General features: G+C 33.9%; 1 protein-coding gene and 1 long non-coding RNA gene across 3 annotated transcripts; one reads left to right on the top strand and one right to left on the bottom strand.

Moving 5' to 3' along the window:
- The first annotated feature begins 2,450 nt into the window (after positions 1-2,450).
- Positions 2,451-6,507, top strand: LOC128223120 (uncharacterized). 2 transcript variants are annotated; one of them, XR_008259297.1, is made up of 4 exons: positions 2,451-2,507; positions 2,942-3,036; positions 6,126-6,185; positions 6,349-6,507. It is a non-coding gene; the product is annotated as an uncharacterized LOC128223120 (long non-coding RNA). The 2 variants fall into 2 exon arrangements; XR_008259298.1 differs by having other exon boundaries at positions 2,468-2,520.
- Positions 6,508-13,291: 6,784 nt separating this feature from the next.
- LOC128214649 (neuronal acetylcholine receptor subunit alpha-3-like) lies at positions 13,292-22,794 on the bottom strand. Its single transcript, XM_052921220.1, has 5 exons — positions 22,620-22,794; positions 19,006-19,163; positions 18,743-18,865; positions 16,550-16,648; positions 13,292-14,197 (listed from the first exon to the last, which is right to left on the bottom strand). The coding sequence occupies exons 1-5, from the start codon at positions 22,792-22,794 to the stop codon at positions 13,523-13,525; spliced, it is 1,230 nt and encodes a 409-aa protein (XP_052777180.1). The 3' UTR covers positions 13,292-13,522.
- Positions 22,795-24,077: the final 1,283 nt, after the last annotated feature.

Consider the following 24,077-nt stretch of genomic DNA (forward strand, 5'->3'; position numbering starts at 1 on the left):
GCAGCTAGAAAATGAACCGGTTCTACTTAAATAAATATTCGTCTACTAACTCTAAACTGTTATTTTTGAATTTAGAATCATAGAGCTGTTGTCAAACAAATACAACTATTTTTGATTTTGTGGTATTGACTGTTAGTTTCCATAGATCACAATAATTGGAATATGTGTTAATAGCATTTTGTAATCCTATTTCTGTCTTTTTTTATTTTATTCATCGTTGATTTATATAACTTGCTTTAAATTTTCAGATTTTCCTTATTTTGTAACGGTCCGCTGTAGGCGGCGGCTGAGCGTTCATAATAACGTTCCGTAAACTTGGTTAGTTATATGCAAATTAGCAAAGCCCGGGCTATGTGAGAATAGAGAAGTTAGTGTATATAAAGACCAGTGGACCCCTTAAGAGTCGAGCATGCTTGAGGGATCTGTTGGTGTTTGTTTCATTACGCCAGAAAGTTCGGATATCTGGTGTTTGTTAGGCTCGAACGTTACAAATGGTGGCAGCGGTGGGATGATGACAACTGCCTGAACGGAGTTGCCTTATCCATAAGATTCCCAGACCAAGACTCGGGACGAGTCTTCTCGGAGGGTAAAGTAATGTAACGGTCCGCTTTAGGCGACGGATATCTGGTGTTTGTTTGGCTCGCACGTTACAATTTTTACGAAGTGTGTGCATATGTTTAGCCCCATGAAAGTCTCTGCGTGCTTATTTACATTTTGTCCCAAACCATTTTGCCACGATATTATGTTCATTATCTTTCAATTTATAACAACTATTGGAATTTGTTAAACCAAATGCACTTTTGCACGAATGTTTAAATACATAATTTAATGAGTCGACAATGTTATCTGACGTTTTGAGACGTTCGTAGATACTTTTTGTTGATCAATAATTTCAATAAATCCATTACTCTCTACATTATTCCATAAAATCAGTTGATCTCACTTGTTGAAAATGCTTTGCATGTAATCCTGCATTTCGAATTATGTCAAACCAACATAGTTATGTGCATCGGATAAAATTGGGCAAAAATCATTGACTTTAAGACTGTTTATATACTTAAATAAACTTGATGTACATACTAGTATAATATAATCAACTGTGATAACGCCTTTACAAGTGGGGTTTCCAGTCATATCACCATGTGTTCGTCCATTCAATATATACAAATTATAAACCTGAAGGAAGTCGATAAGCCTACTTCCAACGTTATTTCTGGATTTTGTCACTATTATTGCGTTTAATATATACATTTTTCGGGTTTTCAAGTATTGCCTTTCAGCAAATGCCTTATCTATAAAAGTTAAATCATCAAAACACTTAGTTCTGGCATTAAAATCTCCGAACATGCAAGCAAAATTGTATTGGTGAGAAAGCCTCTCAAGATCGCTCTGTATATTTGAAAAAAGGGTCCTCTATTAAATATAACGAATTTTGAGGTGCTAAATATACTACACCACATAAAATATTTGTATCTGTTTTTACTAGTTCTTTACTTACGGAGAACTATAATACCATCTTAACTTACAATCAGTGTTTACACTCGTACTCTTGTACGAGATCTCATCCGCCTACTGGTGTTCTTTAAAGAAATAAAAATAGTTAGTCATTTTATAATTGATAATAAATGGATTAACATTCAAAACCGCAGTTTTTTTTCTGGCGTCTTGATGAGTAGGCTTCCTTTATGGCATGAGTTATATCATAATTACATTGAATTCTGAACGTCTCCGGTTTGCAGAAAAACGTTGTTTCGTACTTATTATAATAATTATACTTGTAAACAACTGCAAACTTTAAGTATTTATATTGATCCAAAATAAACCAATTACATGTGTTTTGGTTAAAACAAATTCTCTAGATTTGGACAAGATCTGGGCAAATGAGTAAGAACTAAGCGTTGCGCAAATAACAATTAAGGCACCCGAATGAAATCTTACGTTTTCTAGGTAAATAAGTTTTATCAGTACGAGATTTCGATGTTTTTGAGACGTTTGTTTGTTAAAGAAGAATTTAAAATGATTTGTACATTTTAATACTTACTATTTAGTGCTACTATATTTTCCTTGCAATTCAGCTTATAAGGTGGGTGTAAAGAGTTTTCTTAAATGAGTTTTTTTTTACATTACTTGTCTTTATTACAAACTGTACATATATGGTATTATTTTTTAATATGTTAAAATATTTAAAATCTGAAAATCTGTATTTAAGTTATATAGCGTAGGAATGAAATAAATAATGATATTAAAAGTGTTCGAAAACTGCACTTCTGTTTTTTTTTTTGTATTTTATCTAAATGTTTCTCAACATAAGTACATTTATTATATTGCGGTAAATGCATAATAAACAATGAAGTCCTGTTTGTTTGTTTGTTTAATTGTTTAAAGCATGGTTTAAGACAGCCACTTAACGCCCACTCAGTCGAGCTACACGCACTATAAACTGAAATGTTGTTTATATAAGCTTGTTCCAATGTATCATTTTCACATGCTGGTCTGTTTTGGCTAAGGTACGATATTCTAGTATGTATTTAATGCATTACTTGAAATGGAGTGTACGATCATTTGTATATTATTTGAGTTTAAGTGTCTGTCTGTGTGTAATTATATAAAGACTTCATTTTTACAGCGGTCAACAAGTATAACATCCTAATTGAATAGGTACTTGTTTGTGGCACAACGGTGATGCTAATGAGAACTATTGAGCATTGGTTTCTTTTAATTAAGGATATGAATAATTAATTTTAAGTTTGTACAGTTTAATAGTGTTGAGGATCAGTGCTATTAATATGTTTGTATTGTTATACTATGTACATTTGATGTTTATTTCAGCCACTTTATTAGAAAGAGACATGCATCTTGTATTTCAAGTGAGTATATAAAATGTGTGTTAAGTGAACCCCGGTAATGTTGCAGACTATACTTGTTCTATCTTGTTTTGCAGAAGAGCGTGTAACGTTTGTGTCAGGTGGACCGTAACAATGTTGCAGCTGCCGAGGCCGATATTAATCCTATTATGGGCTGTCATTATTGGCTCAGGTAACGAATTTGTACCTACCCTAATGCTCATAACTGCTTCAAATTTGATAACTTATGTCATATGTTAAAAGCGATAATTAACTTAGTAATTATTTATTCACCCAGGAACTCAAGATCCTTCATTAGAGACATTGTTGTTGACATCTATCAACCATTTTTAAAAAAATCAAAACAATAATACAATAATATTAATTGTGATAGGTCTTATTTGGGAGTAAGAGTGCATCTTTTAAAATAGTGTGTGTTTTTTCACTTAAATATGCAACAATTCAATTTGACAAATGAGACAAAAGTTAGGAAATAGAAGTAGTAATTGTACATAATACAAAACAACAACAAAAAATTGACAAAGCTCAATATAACAGGAAATCTGTATGAAAACACAAATCCTTAAAGGCCATAATTATTTAAACTGAATTAAGGTATAAGTAATACACACTTTTATAAAGCTTTTACCGACAACATAGTTATTATCATGGTACACTATGGGACTTTTATCCAAATTTTGAAGATTTTTTACCGTGAATTAAAAATATTTTGTCTATATTTGATTTTTTTTTCACATTATCAGAGATTATAAAATAAACACAACAGTTTCTGGTAAGATAAACTTCAGTTAACTGAAAAATTAAGTTCAACCGAACATATTATTGATACACATGGAAAAAAATCATTTTGATTGATCTTGTGTGTCTTCGGAACAGAGCAGTATTTCGATGTTTGAAAATATAAAGCAGTTTAATAAATTCATAAAAAATAGTTAATAATAAGACAACCTGCTGAAATCATTTTAAATATTTTCTATGATGTCTAATGAACAATTTAAAAGACAATTTATGATAGTTTACCGTTCAGTTTTGAAGAAAATATACATAATGTCATGTAACTATACATTTTTATAACTAATAAAATGCTTAAAAATCAACCTTTTTCTTGTAAAAATTGATAAAGCTTAATTGGACTTATTCATAAAATGTAATCATTAAAATAAATGAATTTTACTTATGATACTAACTCAGAATTCAGATTTAAAAACAATGAATGTACTTTTAAATTAAAATATGTAAAGAAACAAGAACACTAAGCAGGCGGTAATGCCCCTCCAAAAATGTCAGAGTGAAAGTTCTCAATTAATGTCTTTTTAATATTATAACATGTTAACAGTCTCTGTTGGTAATCGATGTCTATTTGTTTTATTTAGTCAATGGTATTCTAACATTTAGAATTTTTCACAATAATTCTTCACTCTTCAACATTTGAAGTTTGATTTGTTCTCATGCGTTTGTACTTGTAGTGTGTGCACAGATGATGATTACTCAATGCTGAGTCAATGCTGATTTGGTTTTCATGCCCCTTCAGGTTCTTTACCCATCTAGAATGATTATGCTGTAAAAGAAAAAAAAAGTACTTTCTAACTAATTTTAATAGATAATAATACTGCCATATATATACAAAATAAAATATAAACAGTTTAATATTTCTCAACATTATTTAAAAACAACAACAATAAGCAGATACATACATGTATATAATATAAAGAAAATTACTAAATTTATCAATAAAATTCATCATCACCACCAGCATCACCACCACCACCACCACCACCACCACCACTGGATTATTGAATACAGTGAGTTTATAAAACAACAAACACCAACTCAAATATGTTTTATATGAAATACTCACATCATCTCTATCAGATGTGACTGCCTTGTGGATAGACATGGATGTCAAATCTGTCTCAATGATCCAACAAAGTATTTAATGCAGGCTGGAATTCTTCATATAATAGTAATATTCAGTCATTTTCCTGCCTGAAAGAAATTAGACTTCTGATTATCAACCAACAGAAGCTACAACCGTAAAATACAAATGCACATGTATTAATTATACATTCTGCACTAATATCCGTTTTAGCCAAGAGTAAGGGTTGGTAGGCACTGTGTAGTTGTTGTGCATATGGTTGATAATGATTCACAACAGTATGGCGTTCAACGAGACCTACACCAAGCAAATGAATGTCGGCTGTGTCCAAGCTGTCGTGGCTTCCAGTCCGAAACCATGTACATCTTTTACTACAGGTTTATTTTGAAAATATGCAGTTTGTAAACAAATAATGGGTATTTTTAAGTCTAATATTTTTCTAAGATAAAACAATCAAATAAAAGATTACATACTCATATCATATACATAAATGATGTCCATAAGTACATTTAAAAATATGCAACATGAACATAATGCACCAGTCAATTGTAACCACGGCCCCACCCCCAGGTCTGGGGATATGCCGGGGATAGCCGTGGAAATGGGCTGTGTTTTTACCTTTCAGGTGGCCTCGCAGTGCCGGGTGAATGCAGTGGTTTTGTCTTTGAGCAAAATATAGCAGGGAATATGCCTTACCTAGGCTCCCTGGGGTACGGGGGCATATGGCGAGGATTTGACCATCAGTTCGTCCCCACAGGACGAGGATTTTACCCGGGGTTGGCTGGACCGAAAGTCAAAGTCCCAGCTATTCCTCGGACCTGTGGGGGGGGGGGGGCGTGGTTACAATTGACTGGTGCATTATAAGTAGATGTAAAGTATGTAACATGTATATTTATAGTACATGTAGAAATATTAAAACGCTGTCTTAACATTTAGCAATTAAAAATGATTTAATAATTCCAGAGATAAATTAAAAAATAAACATTTTTGAACACATAAACGTACACAACTACTCAAGGATACTTACATGAATAGCCCTTTGATACAAATATCCCAGTTCCATGCTGATTGTTGACATTAGTTTTTTCGACAGAAAATCTTCTCTATCTCGTATAATTCACTTATAATCCATGTTTTACTGTAATGACTCAAATTGTTAGATGTATCGAAATCAACTGTAATTGTGCACTTTTAGTGTTTACTCATTTTAAACGTATATTCATGAAAAAAACTTCACCGAGTTTCCAACTATTAATCGACGATGCAGAAATTCCATTATTGACATTGCATAATCTATAATCTGAAGTTGAATAAATGTGAGTTTATATGTATTGTTAGTTTTAAATAATTAATATCTGGTAAACCTTTCTAAATGTGTATTTCAGATGACCTTCCAGGGCGACCAAATCCCCCCTTAAACACCACCAAGCCGACTAATGTGTCAGGTAACACCTATGTCAGCAAATATTAGTATCTGAACAATTTGGTAATAGGAATATTGAAGTAAAAAGTATTTCATTATTTGATTTCAGCCTTTTCCGTGTTATACATTAGCGATTTAATCATTTATTTTACCCTTGAGAAATCTAAAAGTGCAATTGTTCACAGTTTAGAGCTAGATCCAAAGAAGTGAGGCTTCTTTTCGTGGACTGACCAATGACGGACCAATGAAGGACTGAAGCTTAAAGTACAAAGGAAGATTATTTTAATGATGTTTCCATCTGCATTGTAAATTGTAATTCAATAAAGCTATGCCCATCTTTATAAGGGAGTTAATATTTTCATGCTCCCTAAGACTGGTATATAGTAATCACACTGTCTGCTCGTACGTTAGTTTGTTCGCATGTGTGTTCCTCAGTTGCAACATTGTCTCAGCAATGATTTTCTTGTTATTGATTGGATTAAATTTAAGGTTCACAGAAGTGTAGAGCATAATGATATTGTTTGGTTCACATCAATTTAGCTGCTCTTGAAAATGATCACAATTAGAAGTTAACGTCATTTGAAATGGATTTCACAGTAAAAAAACATGTCTCAGACATATTTTTTTAATTCGTGATGGGAATTCAATCAAACTTAAAACATTTGCAAAGCATCGTGGAAAGGAGAATAGAGCTAAACTTGTGTGCTCTTCAAACTTGTAGAGCACTGAAAATATGTTTTCTAATGAAATATATGCTTTAACTCAAATGTTAAGGTCAAATTTTAAGTAAACATAATGCACTATGGATTGTATAGCAACAGTTCATGTATCAGCCATTTTTTTACGGAACTATTTTTTTGAATGTAGCCAAACTTCACAAAATGTCGAATAACATAGAACGATGTTTTGTGCATAAAACTTGTGATTTAATATCAAAAGTCAAGGTCGAACTTGAAGGTCAACAGTGTACATTTTTGATTTCACATAAAAAAAAATCGTGTCTTAGCAATCACTGTTTTGCTTTTAGTTTGAATTAAGTCCAACATCCCAAATCTGTACAGATCCATTTTGAATGTGATTTTCATCTGTGTGATGATCTCAGATGTCACAGTCACACTAGGAGGTAACAAAATGAATTTCATAGAAATAAATGGGTGATACCGTTTTAACTTTTACTTGAAATGTCATCAATCTTCACAGAATTATTGACCACTATGGTAAATTATGTCCCAAATAAAATTTGTGCTACAAACTCAACGTAACACATGAAACAAAACCATACATACATACATAGCAATCAATCGTGTCTCACCAAAAACATTTTAACTATTTATAGGAACTTAATCAAACAGAATTGTTGAGAACCATGTAAAGTTTTATCGCGCATAAAGTTCTTGCTCTTATTTGATATTTCAAGGTCACAGTTGGAGTTCAGTAATAACTGTATACCTGGTGCTGGAAATCTTCTCAACCGTCACAGATCCGTAGAAAACCTTTTTAAGGCCTTTTTAAGATGAATTTGATTTTGATAAAATATTTATTCAACATCAGTAATATAATTATACTAATGGTTATCCATCTGATGGAACCAATCCGCATCATCTGTCTTGTTTCAGCTCTTGTTGTTTGAAAACGTATTTGTTTTATTACTGTTATTATGAATTTGAGCAACTTTGTAAATTTTAGTTTTGCTGTGTTTTAACCCTTGCTGGTGTGTATATTTGAATGTTGCTCTGCGCGTAACGTGAGTTACGAATGTCGGGGCCAAAATTGTACTCACGCTGTCGACATCAACGCCATCAAAACAAATTCTTACCTCTTCCATTGCCTCGCGTTCTTTGAGGAATACGTCGTCTGTGGCGCAGGTAGAATGATATTGAATATATACATGTATAGTTTTCAATACTCAGCTGATAGATAAATTCGGTTCGTATTTTGGTATTTCTTCTCAGGTTAACAATTCTTTCAAAACTGAAGTGCCAATGCATGTTAATTAGATGAAATTGAAACATAATGTGCATTTACCTTAATTTTCACTTGTCTGGTATTTTGAGATTGGCGTTTTTTCAGTCGTCATAGATGAAGATGTTAAAAATCGGCATAATATTCCATTAATATTGTCCCGCAAAATAAAGAATGAAAATTGACATTGTTTGCAAATAACTTCACAGACGGCAAGGACCTCTCTCTTTGCTGAAAAACCCAAGGAGTGGATGAGCTCTGCGTGCCGTTCTATCGTGGGCAAGTTCCGTCCCACGAAAATAAATGGGAGCTGGGCCTGTGTGTACAGCACGCTGTGCCCATCTTAGAGTGTTCCATCAACGGCATGCCATAAACTGATTTTTTAATTCATTCACATGAAATTTGTCTTCATGTAACCTATGGCATCATGCAATTAAGTATATGTTCAGCAAGGACCATTTCTCTGAATATAATAGGTATCCAGGTGTGCCTTTGGAAATCTCGACAGTAGGAAAAACATTAATGGTATCTCTTTCATAGAAATCCTTTTACAGATGATTCTATATTGTGACAATATATATCTGAAGCAAGGCCCATAACGTTTCACTTTAATATGTGTTAAGGCATAACTCTTGGTAAACTGATATAGTTAAATGCAGTGAACGTCATAGTTTGTGTGTGCCTCGATTTAATAGAATATTACATTCATGCGTGTATGGCCATCAATTGCAAACATGTTTACTCGGTACCTCAGTGTGTTTGTTGATGAAGAAGTGTTTGGGCCATCGATGGCATACATGAGTAATTGATATGTCTGTGTGTCTTGGTTAAATAGTGTAAGGGGCATCATTTGTATACATTTTTGTCTGTCTTGATTTAGTAGTATGTCGACCATCAATGGAATACATGAGTACTTGTTTATTCTGTGTCATATTTAGTAGTGTATGGACCATCAACGGCATAAACAGATACTCAATGTATATGTACCATTATTGATTGACCCTTGGTTAGTTCTTATTTAACTATCTACCGAACAAATCACCAAATCATTTACAAATAACAATATGTTTATATTTGTGTAACAGTTTCTGTCTTGTGACGTTGTGTGTATCACGTTTTATGTTGGTTTGGCATCGATTTTCGATAAAATATGAGGCAACTGTAGTTTACTATGTCTTATATGTGTTTTGAATATGGGCAATGAGTTGCAATTATGTGAGAAATCGGTCGGTGTTTTAGCCTAAATATAATTTGTGTTCATGTGTTATTTGATCAATAATGAGTTATAAATGTTTAGATTTCTTGGTGCTGATAATAGGTCTGCACTGCAAATATAGCCCCGGTTGGAAGTTAAGATTATTTTTTTTTTAAATGATGTATTTTATGTTTCATTCTCTATGTGATTCAAAATACACAAAACACACCCTTTTCAGTAATCACAACTTTTTCTTTAGAACTTTACATATAAAGCTCATTAATAAACAGGTGGTAGAATTGAATGGGATTAATGTCATTTGATTTACTGATATACATGGTTGCCCCCTTTGGTGCGACCCTTTTTTCCGACTCTGGATTACTAGAGAATTAATTTGGCGGTTTTGCGCAAATAATACTGAACATTGACTGACAAAGAAACAGCTTTAATCTATGTTTGAACATTTCATTATACTTTTTTCAAGTGGTTTCAGTAGTCTTTAGGATATTTTGAATGGAGTGCTCGCAGTTTGTATTCTGCTTTATGCTTATGTTTTGCGACATACGTATTCATAGTAACTTTGTAAGCAATATAAATTATACATTAAACGTGTATTTTTATCGTCGAATTACACATACTAGAAAGAGTACTCTTACATGCTTAACTCGGAACTTGGTAGATACCCTCTAAATATTATAGTTAAAACCAGAATAATAAGTTACTGGAGTAAACTCGTTTCATCTCATGACTCGAAAATAAGTTCCTTGATATATAAATACATTTTACCTAGTTTGGGCCGGTTAAATCAAACCACTACTTGATTCAACAGGTTATACCTACGTTTGGCTTAACCAAACAAGATAACCTGCAAAACATGTTAGCAAACTTGTGAAATATAATCTTGTAGACCGATTTCAGCAGCAAACGTGTTTTGAACAATTTAATATTTCGTCTAAGGAAAGAATGTATCCTCTAATTAAGTCGGATGTAAAATTTGAAAAGTACCTTAATATCTTACCCCAATCTCTACGTTTAACATGTTTGTATTTCCGTTCTAGCAACCAGAAATTTACTGTCGAAATCGGTAGATGTGGGCAAAATGCTGTACCAAATGTCAATAGAAAGTGTATTTGTTTTTTAATCTAAACGATGTTGGTGACGAACTGCACTATTTACTTATATGTCCACTTGTTAGTGGTCATAATTTGTTTGAAAAAAATGTGTGAGATTTCATCTTAAATTTAAGGGCCTTCAGTGCAAGTTTTCTTTTGTAATTTTCTTTTTTTTTTAAAAATGAAGCAAATTTTATATTTATTTCGAAAAGGATCAATCAACTTATTGTGATACAAGGAACTACATGATACAATAACAAATATGTAGAATTAAATAAAAAGTCATAAGCTTATGCAAGAGATATTGTATTTTTATCTGCAAGTTTTTGTGCAAGAATACTTTGTTTAGTTTGCATAATACCGATTAATATTTAGCAATACTTTATCAATGCAGCAATATTTGTTAGTCCGTGTGCAAGTTCATATGCATGCAAGTGATACATAATATATGCATGTAGATACCATATCATATTATTCAACTGAGACAATTATACCTTTAAGTAAGTATTTGATCCCCAAATATTTACCGTGAAGCAATTTCTACTGTATGGTACTTGTTGAGGAAAATGCTGTAAATATTTATATGAAAAACTAAAGAAACAAACTCAATAGCCGAAAGATTAGACATACACCCCGTTAAATGGCACATGTATATGTATCTGTTTCATAATTACTAGATAAATAACAAATTATACACATGTTCATTTGAGTATTCTTATTCAAGAGTGTAATTTCAAACAAACTTTAAAAAAAATATTGCTGTAGTGAGTCTGTTCCAACATCAAATATATTGTATTTCTCAAAATTATACATTGTTGTATTCCAAATACTTTTTGCATTGATCAAACATCCATGCTTTGTCCAATCTTGTATTGAATGAGTCGACACTATCTGCTGATACCGCTTCACTTGTAAGGTTATTCCAGTTGTTAAAAAAAAGATGAAAAAATGATGTGAGAAAATAAGTTGAAACGAATACTTCTGTCAGTATTTTTATGAATTTCCTCTTGTTCCATAAGGAACATTTGATAGAGCACCTTTGAATAATCAAAGTCCACTTTTTTCAACATTTTATACAGAATTTCTTCTTATTATAATCAAATTAAATAATACGACGATATTCAAATGTAGGAAGATTGAGCTCTTGTAGCCGATTTTCAAATGGAAAACCCTCAGTAAGCCGTGTGGAACTAACCTTGAAGCGCCTTTCTGCACATTTTCAATAATACGTTTGTTCTTTTGAAATTGGTTATAAACACTACTTAAAAAGGCCAGGTTTGGTCTGATCGTATAGAGTTAAAACGTGATTTTTATCCATGAAACTAAAATTTCTGCTTATTAAACCAGTTATTCTTTTTGCGTTTTCGACTTCCGTATGGATTTGTTCATCAAACTTAAGGTTGCTGGTGAAATGTATATCATAATCTTTTTCTGTAGCAACTGTATCAAGTTCTGAGAAAGAGCCGTTGTTTGTTGATTTTTGTGTGTTGTTGTTCCGTGTTTCTTGTTTGTGGATGTTTGTTTTCTGTTGTGTGTCATTGGCGTTGACCCTGTTTAGTTACGTATGGTTACATTTCCGACATCTGGACATGTTTCTGTAGTTTTTCGAAGGTAGAGAATTATCATGAGTGATGACTACTCCCGCGACGCCGCTTTTTCGAATGCAGCAGTGTCAACTAAATACGATTATTCAAAGTACAAAGTAACAACACGACTGAATGAAACTTAATTTTCTTAAGAAACTGAATGTGTATTCTAATAAACATTGTTTAGTAGCATACTTGTATGGAACACGGAGCACCACGAAAAATGGGTTATTCAATACTTTAAAAAAAGTTGGCATGATTAAAAAAACAACTCAACATTTATTTTTAATAACTCAAATACCTTTTGAATCATTGTACAACAATTAAATTTGATCTTACACGTTATAACCATAGTGTGGGATTGAGAAACTGAGTGGAAAACCTGATCATTTTTTATAGGAATGTGCATATGATTTCTCCAAATTTGGTTTACATTTTATCCGATTTTGGATGAAACCAAAACTTTTTTGACATTGAAAATGTTATAAAATGCGCCTTAGAGGGTTTTCATGTGCGTTGCGCAACAACAAATATTTAATATAATAAGACATTGGGAAAAAGAAAGAAAACCCAACTATTAGGTCTGTATTGCAATTAATTGATCTTTATAGATTCATTATAAAAAATTATAAAATGAGACACACAATAAGGTAAAGTATAGACAAATATCGGCAAATTCAGTCGTTGAAATAATTAACATCACTTATTTCAAGACGCCACAATATTATGTGCTTCATGCCGAACGAAATGATTGTTAAAAGCAACACATAGAAAGCCTGGAAATCAATATTTTGGGAAGTATCTTTTGTATAAACAATGAAAACTTTAGGGACAAGCCTAGTAAAATTCAAAATTAAACACTTTTTACGGGGCATAAGGCAGGAGTCCATCGAAAGCAAACGTTCGCGCATTCATCCTGAAGAACACGTTTGAAAAATTAGATTACCTTCATAATTAAGGAATGAATTGCGGGGTTGATGTCATTATCGGGGTATGAACGCAATTGGGCTGGTCTAAGTGTGTGGAGTACTTTTAAATGTAAAATTGAAACACCTTTGGCAACAATACTTTAAAAACATAATAACTTAACACTTTCTAAAATGTTGTTTTATATTTTACGGGACCTGCTGACACAATACAAACAATAACAAGATCAATAGTTTTCATGCATATTATTATGCGATGAATTGCGATCCGAACATATCCGAAGATGTTGCGTTCATCAATTGATAAACGCAATTGCCGAAAGGCACTTCATTTAAGGAATGGAAGTTGAGGTGTAAATATACCGTGATAAAACTCCATATTTCACTGGACAGCATGATAGCAGTGTGATAACATTACACTTGACATTATAAATGAAAAGCGTTTTTAATAAGCACGCTATTCAGCTTAATCAGTATTTATTCGTTGTCAGGTATAAAAATGATCGTTTTTCATTGCAGGAAACTCGTTTTATAACGTCCGTACTGAATAAAAACTAATGAAATATCCTTGAGTATAACTATCCTTTGGCGGCTATGGTCAAACATATGACAGTTGATAGAACTATGACAGTAGAGAAGAAGACTATGCAGCCCACGTCAATGAACCTGATGACGTCGTTCCATGTGTAGTCTTTAAGCCTGTATGAAGCAAAGTTCGTTGATAAATCGCTTTGCCCAGCCTCAGTATCAATTGGTTCGACTGTGGACACTTTTCGGTTCGTTTTCGTTTTGCAGATTATGAAGTTCATTGCTTTGTTGAGCCGTTGTGGGATCGGGTTCTGAAAGATGCTGATCCTGATAGTAAAAAGTGCAATGATGGTTGTCACCGTACTGGCCACTGTGGTTATTATCAGGTACACAGAGAAAATTGCTATTTTCTCTGAATTAGCTGGGAGAGTCGTAGAAATGATGGTGAGAAAGACAGCCAGAGCGAGGAAAATTGTGACTGAGTAGCCAGCTCGCTCACCGCTCTCGACCGGAAGTATAAACACACAGATGTTCAAGAGTGCACAGGCAAGGATGGGGAATACTACCGTCACGATAATAAACAGGGGTTTCCTTTTCATTGTTATTCTGAATCTGACATTGGGTTCTGCCTGATTCGCATCCGTGTACCCCAAAGTGTCTACAATATCCCAACTGGAACTGGCCTCGTAATCTCCAAGATTCACACCATCACTAGTCATGTTTAACTGGAAAGAGGAAATAAAACATAAATTGGGAAATCCTAGTGTATTGGAGTATGAAATACGATTTGTTCTTTCATTTTTAGTACAAGGAAGCCAATGCAGAAACCAACTCGCCAATTTATCGAGCAAGTGATGATAATGGTAACTATTTATGTGCGGTAACATCAATATAATTTTGGTATTTGCTTGATGATTTTAAAGCTGCACTCTCACAGATTGAACGTTTGGCAACTTTATATATATATTTTTGTCTTGGGACGAGCAAATATTTGCGTAAATATCTGCAAACCAGTGATAAAAAACTGATGACAAAAGATTAGATCGCAGATTTTCACAAAACAAGAAAAAGCCATCTGTATTTAAAGTTAAAGGGGCGTCTATCTAGTGAAACTTGGACAATTATTTTGGCATTTAAACATGACCATGATATCTGGAGTACATATAAGATAGTACTCAAAATGATGACTTAACAATCCAATCATCAAATACAAATACATGTAAAGGGACGTAACTCGGGTGTTTCTAGGGAATTTCATCTGACACTTGGTCGTGGCATGGAAATTATCCTCAGAGTCAGGCCTAATTTTTTTTTTTTGGTTAGGGCTACATCCTTTTCAAAAATAGTTAGGGTAGGTAGGCTTTTTTTTTGTTATTAGGTTTATATAAGACTGTCATTTTTATCATAGCGGGTGTTAAAATTTATCTTCTGAGTAATCATTTAAGGTTTTAAACTACATATTGAAAAGCAATTGAAAAAAAAAAAATTATTTTTATTTTATTTTTAGTTTTTCATTTTTTTTTTTCAAACTGACTATAAAAACGGTAGGGTCGGCGCCTATTCCGTAGGTAGGAACGGGTAACCCGAACCAAATGTTGTTTTTTTTAGGCCTCGTGGTCAACAAGTTTCTTGGATGGAAGATACTTATAGCTTAAGTATTTGGCTGCACAATCTCTAAAGAATATTAACCTACTTATGTGAAAGGTATATAGCGAACGCCCTCGACGCCAAAAGTTATACATATATTTCACAGGCGACATGTTATGTGAGTGCAGTTCTAACTATTTTCATGAAATCAACTCGCACGTAAAATAACATCTGTTGCAATGGTTCAAGGATCGCTTGTATTTTTTATCTTTTAAGATTAATGTCGTTTAAATACTAAATGCATTCTCTTCATTCACAAGTCTGTTTAATGATATCTCTTCAAGTACGAATAGGTTATTGTTTAATTGGAGATTGGAGGTCTGCATACGAACTTGTAACAAGTCGGAGAGTTGTTTTGTTTTCGCATGTACAGCAACTTTGATATCGTTACTGTTTACAAGCATGTGAATGTAAATCGTGCAAGAACTAACGTGCAATAAAATAATAATAATAAATGACATCAAATATAATAATAAAATAACAACAATAGATATCAACGTTATTCACATACACACGTTAGTTATTGAACGTTGCTTTTGGCAAAAAGTAAAAAATATAATCACACTTGTTAGTACAGTCCCTAGAGGTATTTGTGTGCATTTTTTGTCCAGAGCGTTTCTCGGTATATTTGTGTCGGGAGATGTCTGAAGTTCATTTTTAGCGAGGGTGGACAGTTGGCATCCTCCAGGTTTCCATGGAAACCAAGACAACATCCAAAATGGCCACCGATATGTGAATATAAACTGGCGTTGAATCGTTCGTCCTTATTTAAATAACTGGGTTGTAGGTGCAGTATACGTAACTATATTATTAATCGTTCGAGCCTGGCGCACTAGGACAACTAAATAAATCATTAGTATAGGTAACAGTTCATCTGTTCAAAGGGTATGAATATGTTCATTTAATTTGTAGTACATGGATTATTTATGGTTGAAACTGTGGTAAGTAGATTCAGACGCCACGGCCAATAAACAGTATGCATCGACTCGATGATGAACATCAGGCAATGACCAAAATATAGTGTACGAGTGTACTCGGCTCTGGATGGCCTTTATGACGCGAGTAACTATAACTTATTAATGAATGGTTGAAAATTGTTTTGGTTTACAGACAACGCATGTCTTTCCGCCTTCAATTGGCTTTTAGTGTATTGACTCGACAATTCGTTCAGTTGACCAAAATTGTATAATAACTTTAGCAAGTGCAGTACGTGAGCTTACAAATAACTTACTTAATAAACTAGATTAGTTGATAAATGGCGATTGTTTCCGTGACTTATGGAAGTTCAGCTGTTATCAGGGCTCTTCTAAACAATTGATTGTGAATCGGTCCAGTGATCCCATTGACGGAGGCATATGCTTGAACGCTACCCTTTTTATTGTCTTGTTTCTTTTGTATTCCAAACTTGGATGTATGTAATTGTTACCTACATCTTCCATATAGTAGCTCCATGCTTTAAATTGCAGCTCACAACTTTGCTCATCGAATGGAAAGTCAGTAATATCGAGCGAACATGTTGAATGGAACACCTAGACAAAATAAACTAAAGCATATACATTCTACACAATAGTATGAATTTCAATGCATCAAGATGCATGTTCACAATTAACGACAATTAAACAGGGTCATGCCGCAAATGAATGCTGAAAATAAACTAAGAATGCCACGCACACACACTAACGCACACACACACGCACGCACGCATACACGTATGAACACACGTACGCATGCACACGCACGCACGCACGCACGCACCCCCCCCCCACACACACACTGAAGATGAATTTCAACAAAGTATGGAGTTTTTACCCTCATATGTCATATAATCGTTATACGTGAACCTTTTTATACAGACACAACATAATACTCGTAGAGTTTGCTATATTTTACTAGCTTTAAGAAGATATTGGAAACGCATCAACCTGGGGAAATATAAAAGTATTGGAAAGTTTTCACTGATTGTTTTCTAAAACAGGGTGCCTTTGCATAGAGACAGATCATGACACGTTCGCATTTCTGCATACGCTTCGATACATGCTTAATTACTCTGGCATATATATCGGCAATCTATTATTAATGGTGTTTAGATGTGAACTTTAGGTGAAAATATACAACATCTGCCAGTATGCACAAACTATCCATGCGTATAATAGACAGTATGATATAGTATATACTCATTATTGTTATTATATTAATGTAAAATGATTTTACAATGAAATTATGCGTATCATATTTATGCATTTTCATATTGTATTTGAAAAAAAACTTAAGGAATTAAACTCGACTATTATCATTTTCTTTATTTTTACTTAAGTGGATGGGGTAGATAAACCCCTAAATATTTTGTTTTTGCAAAATCTCAAACCAAAATGGATATATTGCCAGATTTTTACACCCTTATGAGTTTAATAACATCACTCTTGAGTATTTTATGACGAAAGTGTTATCAAAACGATAATCAATGCTTTCATTTATTCAAAAATCAGGCATGTTCAAATTTTGTAGAATTGAATCCATAAGTAAGTTAATAGGCATTTTTTTCCAATTTCCCATTGATTTTCTAAGTTATTATCCTCTTAAGTAGACATATTTTTTAACAGAAAACATATAAATAAATTATTTTGCAATATCTTCACACTTCGATGCTATTTTGAGCTACGCTGATTAGCCTAAATAGTTAGTATTTACATAGACGTAGGAGTGTCTAAATAGTGTACGCACTAAAAAGGAGCAAGATTACTTAAGATTGTTTTAATACTATCGCCGACCATTATGTGACAACTTCCGAGCTTTCGAATGTTTACTTAACCCTAATCAAATATTCTTGGTGATTGACTGTCATTGTAAATAATACTGATCTTAATTGGATCTATTAACTGTGAGGCTAATCTGAGTGGGTAACATAATTTATGGACCCATAATGTGAATGCAGTCAATGATGTATCACCATAAGATTGACTGAAAATGTATATTGAATACCTCCCATGTGATTATTACAGAACACGTAAAACATAACATTACATAATAAGCTTTTTGGCCAACAGATCAGTAGTATTACTGTTTTGTCAGATTGTAGCATTTCAAGCGGAACATATTTTTCGTCTTGTTTTTATTCATGAAACTGGCACCACCAAGTCGCACACAATCGTATGCAATGTTCTGTGATGTATGACTGGGGCAGGAGGCAAACATGCTAAGGTGAAGTTAAAAGTAGGAAAACGGGGACTCACCAAGTCGCACACTTTCCTATACAATGTTCTGTGACGTATGACTGGGGCAGGAGGCAAACATGCTAAGGTGAAGTTAAAAGTAGGAAAACGGGGACTCACCAAGTCGCACACTTTCCTATACAATGTTCTGTGACGTATGACTGGGGCAGGAGGCGAACATGCTAAGGTGCAGTTAAAAGTAGAAAAACGGGGACTCATTAAGTCGCACACAATCCTATGCAATGTTCTGTGATGTATGACTGGGGCAGGAGGCGAACATGCTAAGGTGCAGTTAAAAGGTAGAAAAACGGGACTCATTAAGTCGCACACAATCCTATGCAATGTTCTGTGATGTATGACTGGGGCAGGAGGCGAACATGCTAAAGTGGGATTAAATGTAAGAAAACATGATACCTGAAAGGGATACCAACTAATCTCTCCGTTATTAAGAATTAGCAGTAGCAGTTTGTCGTCACCAACTTGTTGGTAATCCAAGTATGAGTTGGAAAGGGTGATGTCGGGGTGCCACACATCTTTCTGAAACACAATGCGCTTGTCTTATTATAGAAAATGAACGCCTATGATTGATCTGCAATTATTCTGCATAGCGCGTTTAGAGGTGTACTCATTTACTGGGCCCTGTACATTTATAAACTTTAAATCTTAATAAAACTGACTTGGGGCCACTGCGCGGAGCTAAGTCCATTGTAATCGGCTGAATCCCAGATCAGAGATGTGTCGGTCCATACTACTGACAAATATCCGGTTACACGGAACGTTTCTCCTACGTCATCAAGTTCGTTGATAGAGAGCAACTTCAGCTCCACAGTGACCGCTAAACACGAAACAATAACATTTTACTTTACACTTTACAAATTTTACTCGTAATCTGAAATATACGTCCAAGTGCCCTTGACAGGAAAAATAATGGGGTTTTATTCTATAGAGTCTTACACAGTTACACCAAGTAGTCCATGAACTTATGTGGGTCACATATAGGTTTGCATTTCAAATTTGAGTGATTTAACTGTTTTTAGGTATTTGAGGGCAAAATAAGTGAGATTTTGTTTAACTTTTTTGTTCTTATTGAAGAAGCATTAATATTAAGTTTCAAATGTTTTAAATGGTAGACCAGACTTATGAAAGATAGAAGGGTTCTTAGAGTGGGTACGCTATGCATCCTTTAAAAAGTCTAGGCAAGGGCGTATTTCGTACCTGTTTTTCTATTACGAAAAACACTGAAAATACGGGTTTATTTAATACAGACAAAATATCATAAAATTATGCATGTAAGTATATTGTTTTCATTAACATGTGTGCATAATAATGTTACTTAATATATACTATCACTTAGTGATATACGCCACAGAAGAAATGGATAACCTCAATTTCGTTATTTGAATAAGCATTGCTCAGTAGTCTCTTATTGTATAACCTACACTTCCAGCCAACGAAATTGCCAATCGTGGTCCATTAAGCACCACGCTAAGTCGTTAAGAATTGAAGTTTTACTTCACAAACATTACCTTTAAACGTCATTATTTGGTACACTGCCACGTCAATCCGAACATGGTACGTAAATTCTTAATGACTTAGTAATAGTTTGATGACATGAAGTAACATTTTAATGCATAAGAATTGGCGGAGTGGCCGTAGCGGATGAGCCGTTTCTTAATCATTGAAATATATCTTCAGGTCATCTTACTCTCTTAGAATACTACCTCATTGGCTGACACAATGTCACTGCAAAATCTGACACAGGGATTGAATATCGGATGAGTGGCAGGAGGCGGACCTCAGTGAATGTTGAAATTCTTAATGATTAAGCCTAGTACTTAATGATTGCCTATCTGCAATTTCATTGGCTGTAAATGTAGGTTGTATTCTAAGTAAAATAATCATTTCAAAATAATTATAGGGTTATAAAGTTTTACTCATAGCGATTGTTCTATTTATCGAGTTACCGACAACTTCACCTAGCCGCTGATTAGCGCTAAATGCGAAGGAACTCAGCTATAGATACTCGCCAAAAGGATATCATTGTATGGAATTAAAATTCCAAACAGAAAGCTACTATGACTGAATTTGGATTTTTAACCAAAGAAAGGTATGTTGTGCGTCACCAATTTATAAATTATGATTATTTAATCTTTATATATGTACCACAGTAAGTAGAATGTTTGTACTTTATTAGAAGAATAACATAACTTACATCCAAAGCATATCACAGAGTTTACTTATAACATATTACTTTTAAGTTTTGACCAAAAATCAGCTGCACACAGTATTTAAAAATGAACATAACATAATACTAAATTACCAAGCATATGAACCTTAACAACAACCTTACAAGTTGCTTAATGAACAATTCGGGTGATACTTGCAGGCAATTTGTTCCAAAAACTACAACCTAAGTAACAGAAACTCTTTAATCTAAAACCTTTAACCTTTGAAACAGCATAGGCACCCTTTTCTCTAAGTCTTGTTCTATAGGACTGAATTTTGTCTTGGGATGTAGAATGTTCTCCCATTAAACATGGAACCAAAACCACTTTTTACCTTAAAGCATTGCACAGAACAATTTGATCAACTCTCTTACCTACTGGTAACCAGTTAAAAGCCTAATTTAAGGAATGTTTGGCATGATTATCCCCTGCTGTGCATCTATAGCTAATTGCACTGGTGTCACAGTAGGGGCCAATTTCCTGTGTATTCTTTTATTGGCCATTTAGGGTCCATTCATATAATACAACTTTTAAAACTTCACAGCAGGATACTCAAATCGGAGATCTGATAAGAGGGATCAAAGCAAGTAGATTAAGATCAATAAACAGAGGTTGTGTACTATACACAGTTTTTTGGGGGGTTGGGGGGGGGGTTAAGTTACAGAAGGCTTAAACTAGGCCTTTAAGAGACTGAAATTGCTCTGTTACAATGTGAGATCTACAGTCAAGATTGAGTACAAATCCAACTATCTTATTTTGTTTAGTTTGTAGTTTAAGACCTGAGTAAGACCATGATACCATATGGAGCAAGCATAATCATAATGACATTGAATAAAGGGCATAACAAAAATAATCTTTGTATGTAGAGTCAAATTATACTGTTTGCGGTACAACAAATTTAGCCTTCTTAATAACTGAATGGGCGATGTCATTTAAAGACAAGTTCTGATCCAAGGAAGCCCCATGGTATTTGACAGAAGAGGTGAATTATATAACTGTTCCATTACATGCAACATTGAGGTTAGCGTTAGGTTTTGGTCCAAACAAAACAATAACAAATAATCAGTTTAAACCTCTCAATATCAGACTTATTCTTACCAGATACAAGTATGCCAGAATAATGTGCATACAGCAAAAGTTTGTTTTTAACCACTGCAGACATATCATTGATCTAGATTGAAAAATAAAATTTGACCAAGTATGGACCCTTGGGGGACACCACATAGTATAGGGGCAGCTGCGGACTGTACACAAGAGACATCTACAAGCTGTTGTCTAAATGAAACGTAGGATTTAAACCATTTCAGTATGTTATCACACAGACCTGATGCTTGAAGTTTCATGAGCAAAATGGTATGGCCAACAGTATTGAACGCCTTATGGAGATCTAAGAGAACAATGTCTATCAAAAAACGCTTGTCCATTTCCAATCTTATTAAATCAGTCAAAAGGATCATAAAGTAACAGAAACTTATGTATTCAAAGATTTTAACTGAATTCAAACCGCATTGGATATTGTTTGTATATGAAAAATATATATGCATTATTTATGCGGATTATCAGGTGTAATATAAGATATATGATTGATTATTCCTGTGTTAACTAGAACATTTCATCGTGGATCATTAGTATTGAATTGATCATTCGATGTTCAGACGGAATAAACTTAACAATCTTTTTAAAATTTGCTAATTGTTTTTTGGCATTGGGTGTCTTTACATGGATGTTTTGTTTTATGCATCATTCTTGAACTCTGTCTTATTTGTATTAATCTTTTCTACCATCATGGCAGTACAATTTATGTTGTGACAGAGAGCGGGTCCAGCTTTGGATATTTTACGACTGCTTTATGTACAAGAACAGTGGACTTAAACAGTGTGTTATATGTGAGTAATTTTTCGATTAAAGTATCCCGTCTGCGACGGGAAGTGTATATTTGTTAGTTTGTATGATACTTCTTAAGGTTAATAATTAAAATATATAGACATTTGGCATTTCAGAAAGAAATAGGAAACATGTGTTAAGTTATATATTTCTATAAATTTAAACATTTTAACCATCATTACGCAAGGGCAGTGAGTAGTCGGCGCTTGGTACGTTCCGGGCATTGTAGCCACCAGTCACAATCAGGTCAGTGTACATATAGAGTTTATTGCTGTCTGTGACGCTGGAGCCGGCGCCGCTGGAGAAGAGCTCGAGGAGCAACAGGAAGCAGGCAGAGGACACGACATGGGCGCGCATCTTCGACAACCTTTAGAAAATATAAAAATCGGTGTATAATCCGTACCGGAAACACATACTTTTTTCTTGAATACTTATTACTTTCCATTCTCATCAATTTCGACGTAAGAAATACAATTGTGTACATTTCATTAAAAAAGTAAATTGGATTTAAAACTGATGTCAGAAAATCTAAAATCATCACTGATTTACCGAGAATAAATACATTTGTAATGAAATGTTGTTGTTTTTTGTTGTTTTTTTATAAATTAAATGACGTTATCGTAAAAAATTGATATTTTCCCACTGGCTCGTTGTCGCAGTTTCTCATCTTTCTTTTTTTCCATCGCTGGTCAAATGACCCGAAATTATTGTTTGGTATGCTTAAGAATGCACAGGGTGTCTGGTGCAAGTTCGAGTAAGTTCGAGCGTCAAATCAACAAACACATCAGGACTGTAAACAAATATTTAGAAGCAGCAGAAAAATGAAAATATCACTTACAAATATCTTAAATTCATATCAAAGCACTGAAATTGCTGAGGGACGGTACTGCTTAAAGCTGGCAGCAGGAGAGTTACAACTGGTTGTATGAATGTCAAATGTGTGGAAAGAGGAGATTGAATCAGACCGTACAACACTCCTAGTCTGGTATTGTTTTGTAGAAGAAAGTTTCTTAAGTGGGAATTCAGGACCCGAGCTATGATTTAAAAAGAGCAGGGTGAAAGAGCGCTAATGGGGCATTGGCAAGGGTCAATGTTAAAAAAGTATTGTGCATGTGTTGTAACTACTCTCAATACCAATACAAATGGTAAGGGTTGCTTTTATCTCAAATAAGTATCACAATTATGTTTCTGAATTATTTTTAAACTTTTTTTGAATTGACATTTTGAATATTAAATATAATTCATAATTATTGATGGAAGCTCTGCCTAACAAAAGGGCACAGTCGGGAATAGTAATACAGCAGCAAGGAGTCGGAAAATGGAAGCAGGCCTAGCTTAAGCATGGCAATGTTAACAAATTGGGTAACAACTGGGTTGTAAATGTTTTTAATGACTCTCAAAGGAAAAATGTAATACAAAATAGATTTAAACAATTAAATGTTGAATATTATTTATAAATGGCAGCTAATATAAGAGTATAGTTATTGGAGGTTCTTCATTAGCTGTAGCAGTTAAAATGCTGACAGTGGTGTATGCATATGATGTTGTTATCGTAGCTGGTTAAATTTACATATCAACTGTCAACCACACCTGTCATAGACCAATGCCTAAACACCAGCAGTTCAATTTCAGAAAAATAA

The sequence above is a fragment of the Mya arenaria genome, chromosome 2 (genome assembly GCF_026914265.1).
Source record: "Mya arenaria isolate MELC-2E11 chromosome 2, ASM2691426v1".
NCBI classification, from domain to species: Eukaryota; Metazoa; Mollusca; class Bivalvia; order Myida; family Myidae; genus Mya; species Mya arenaria.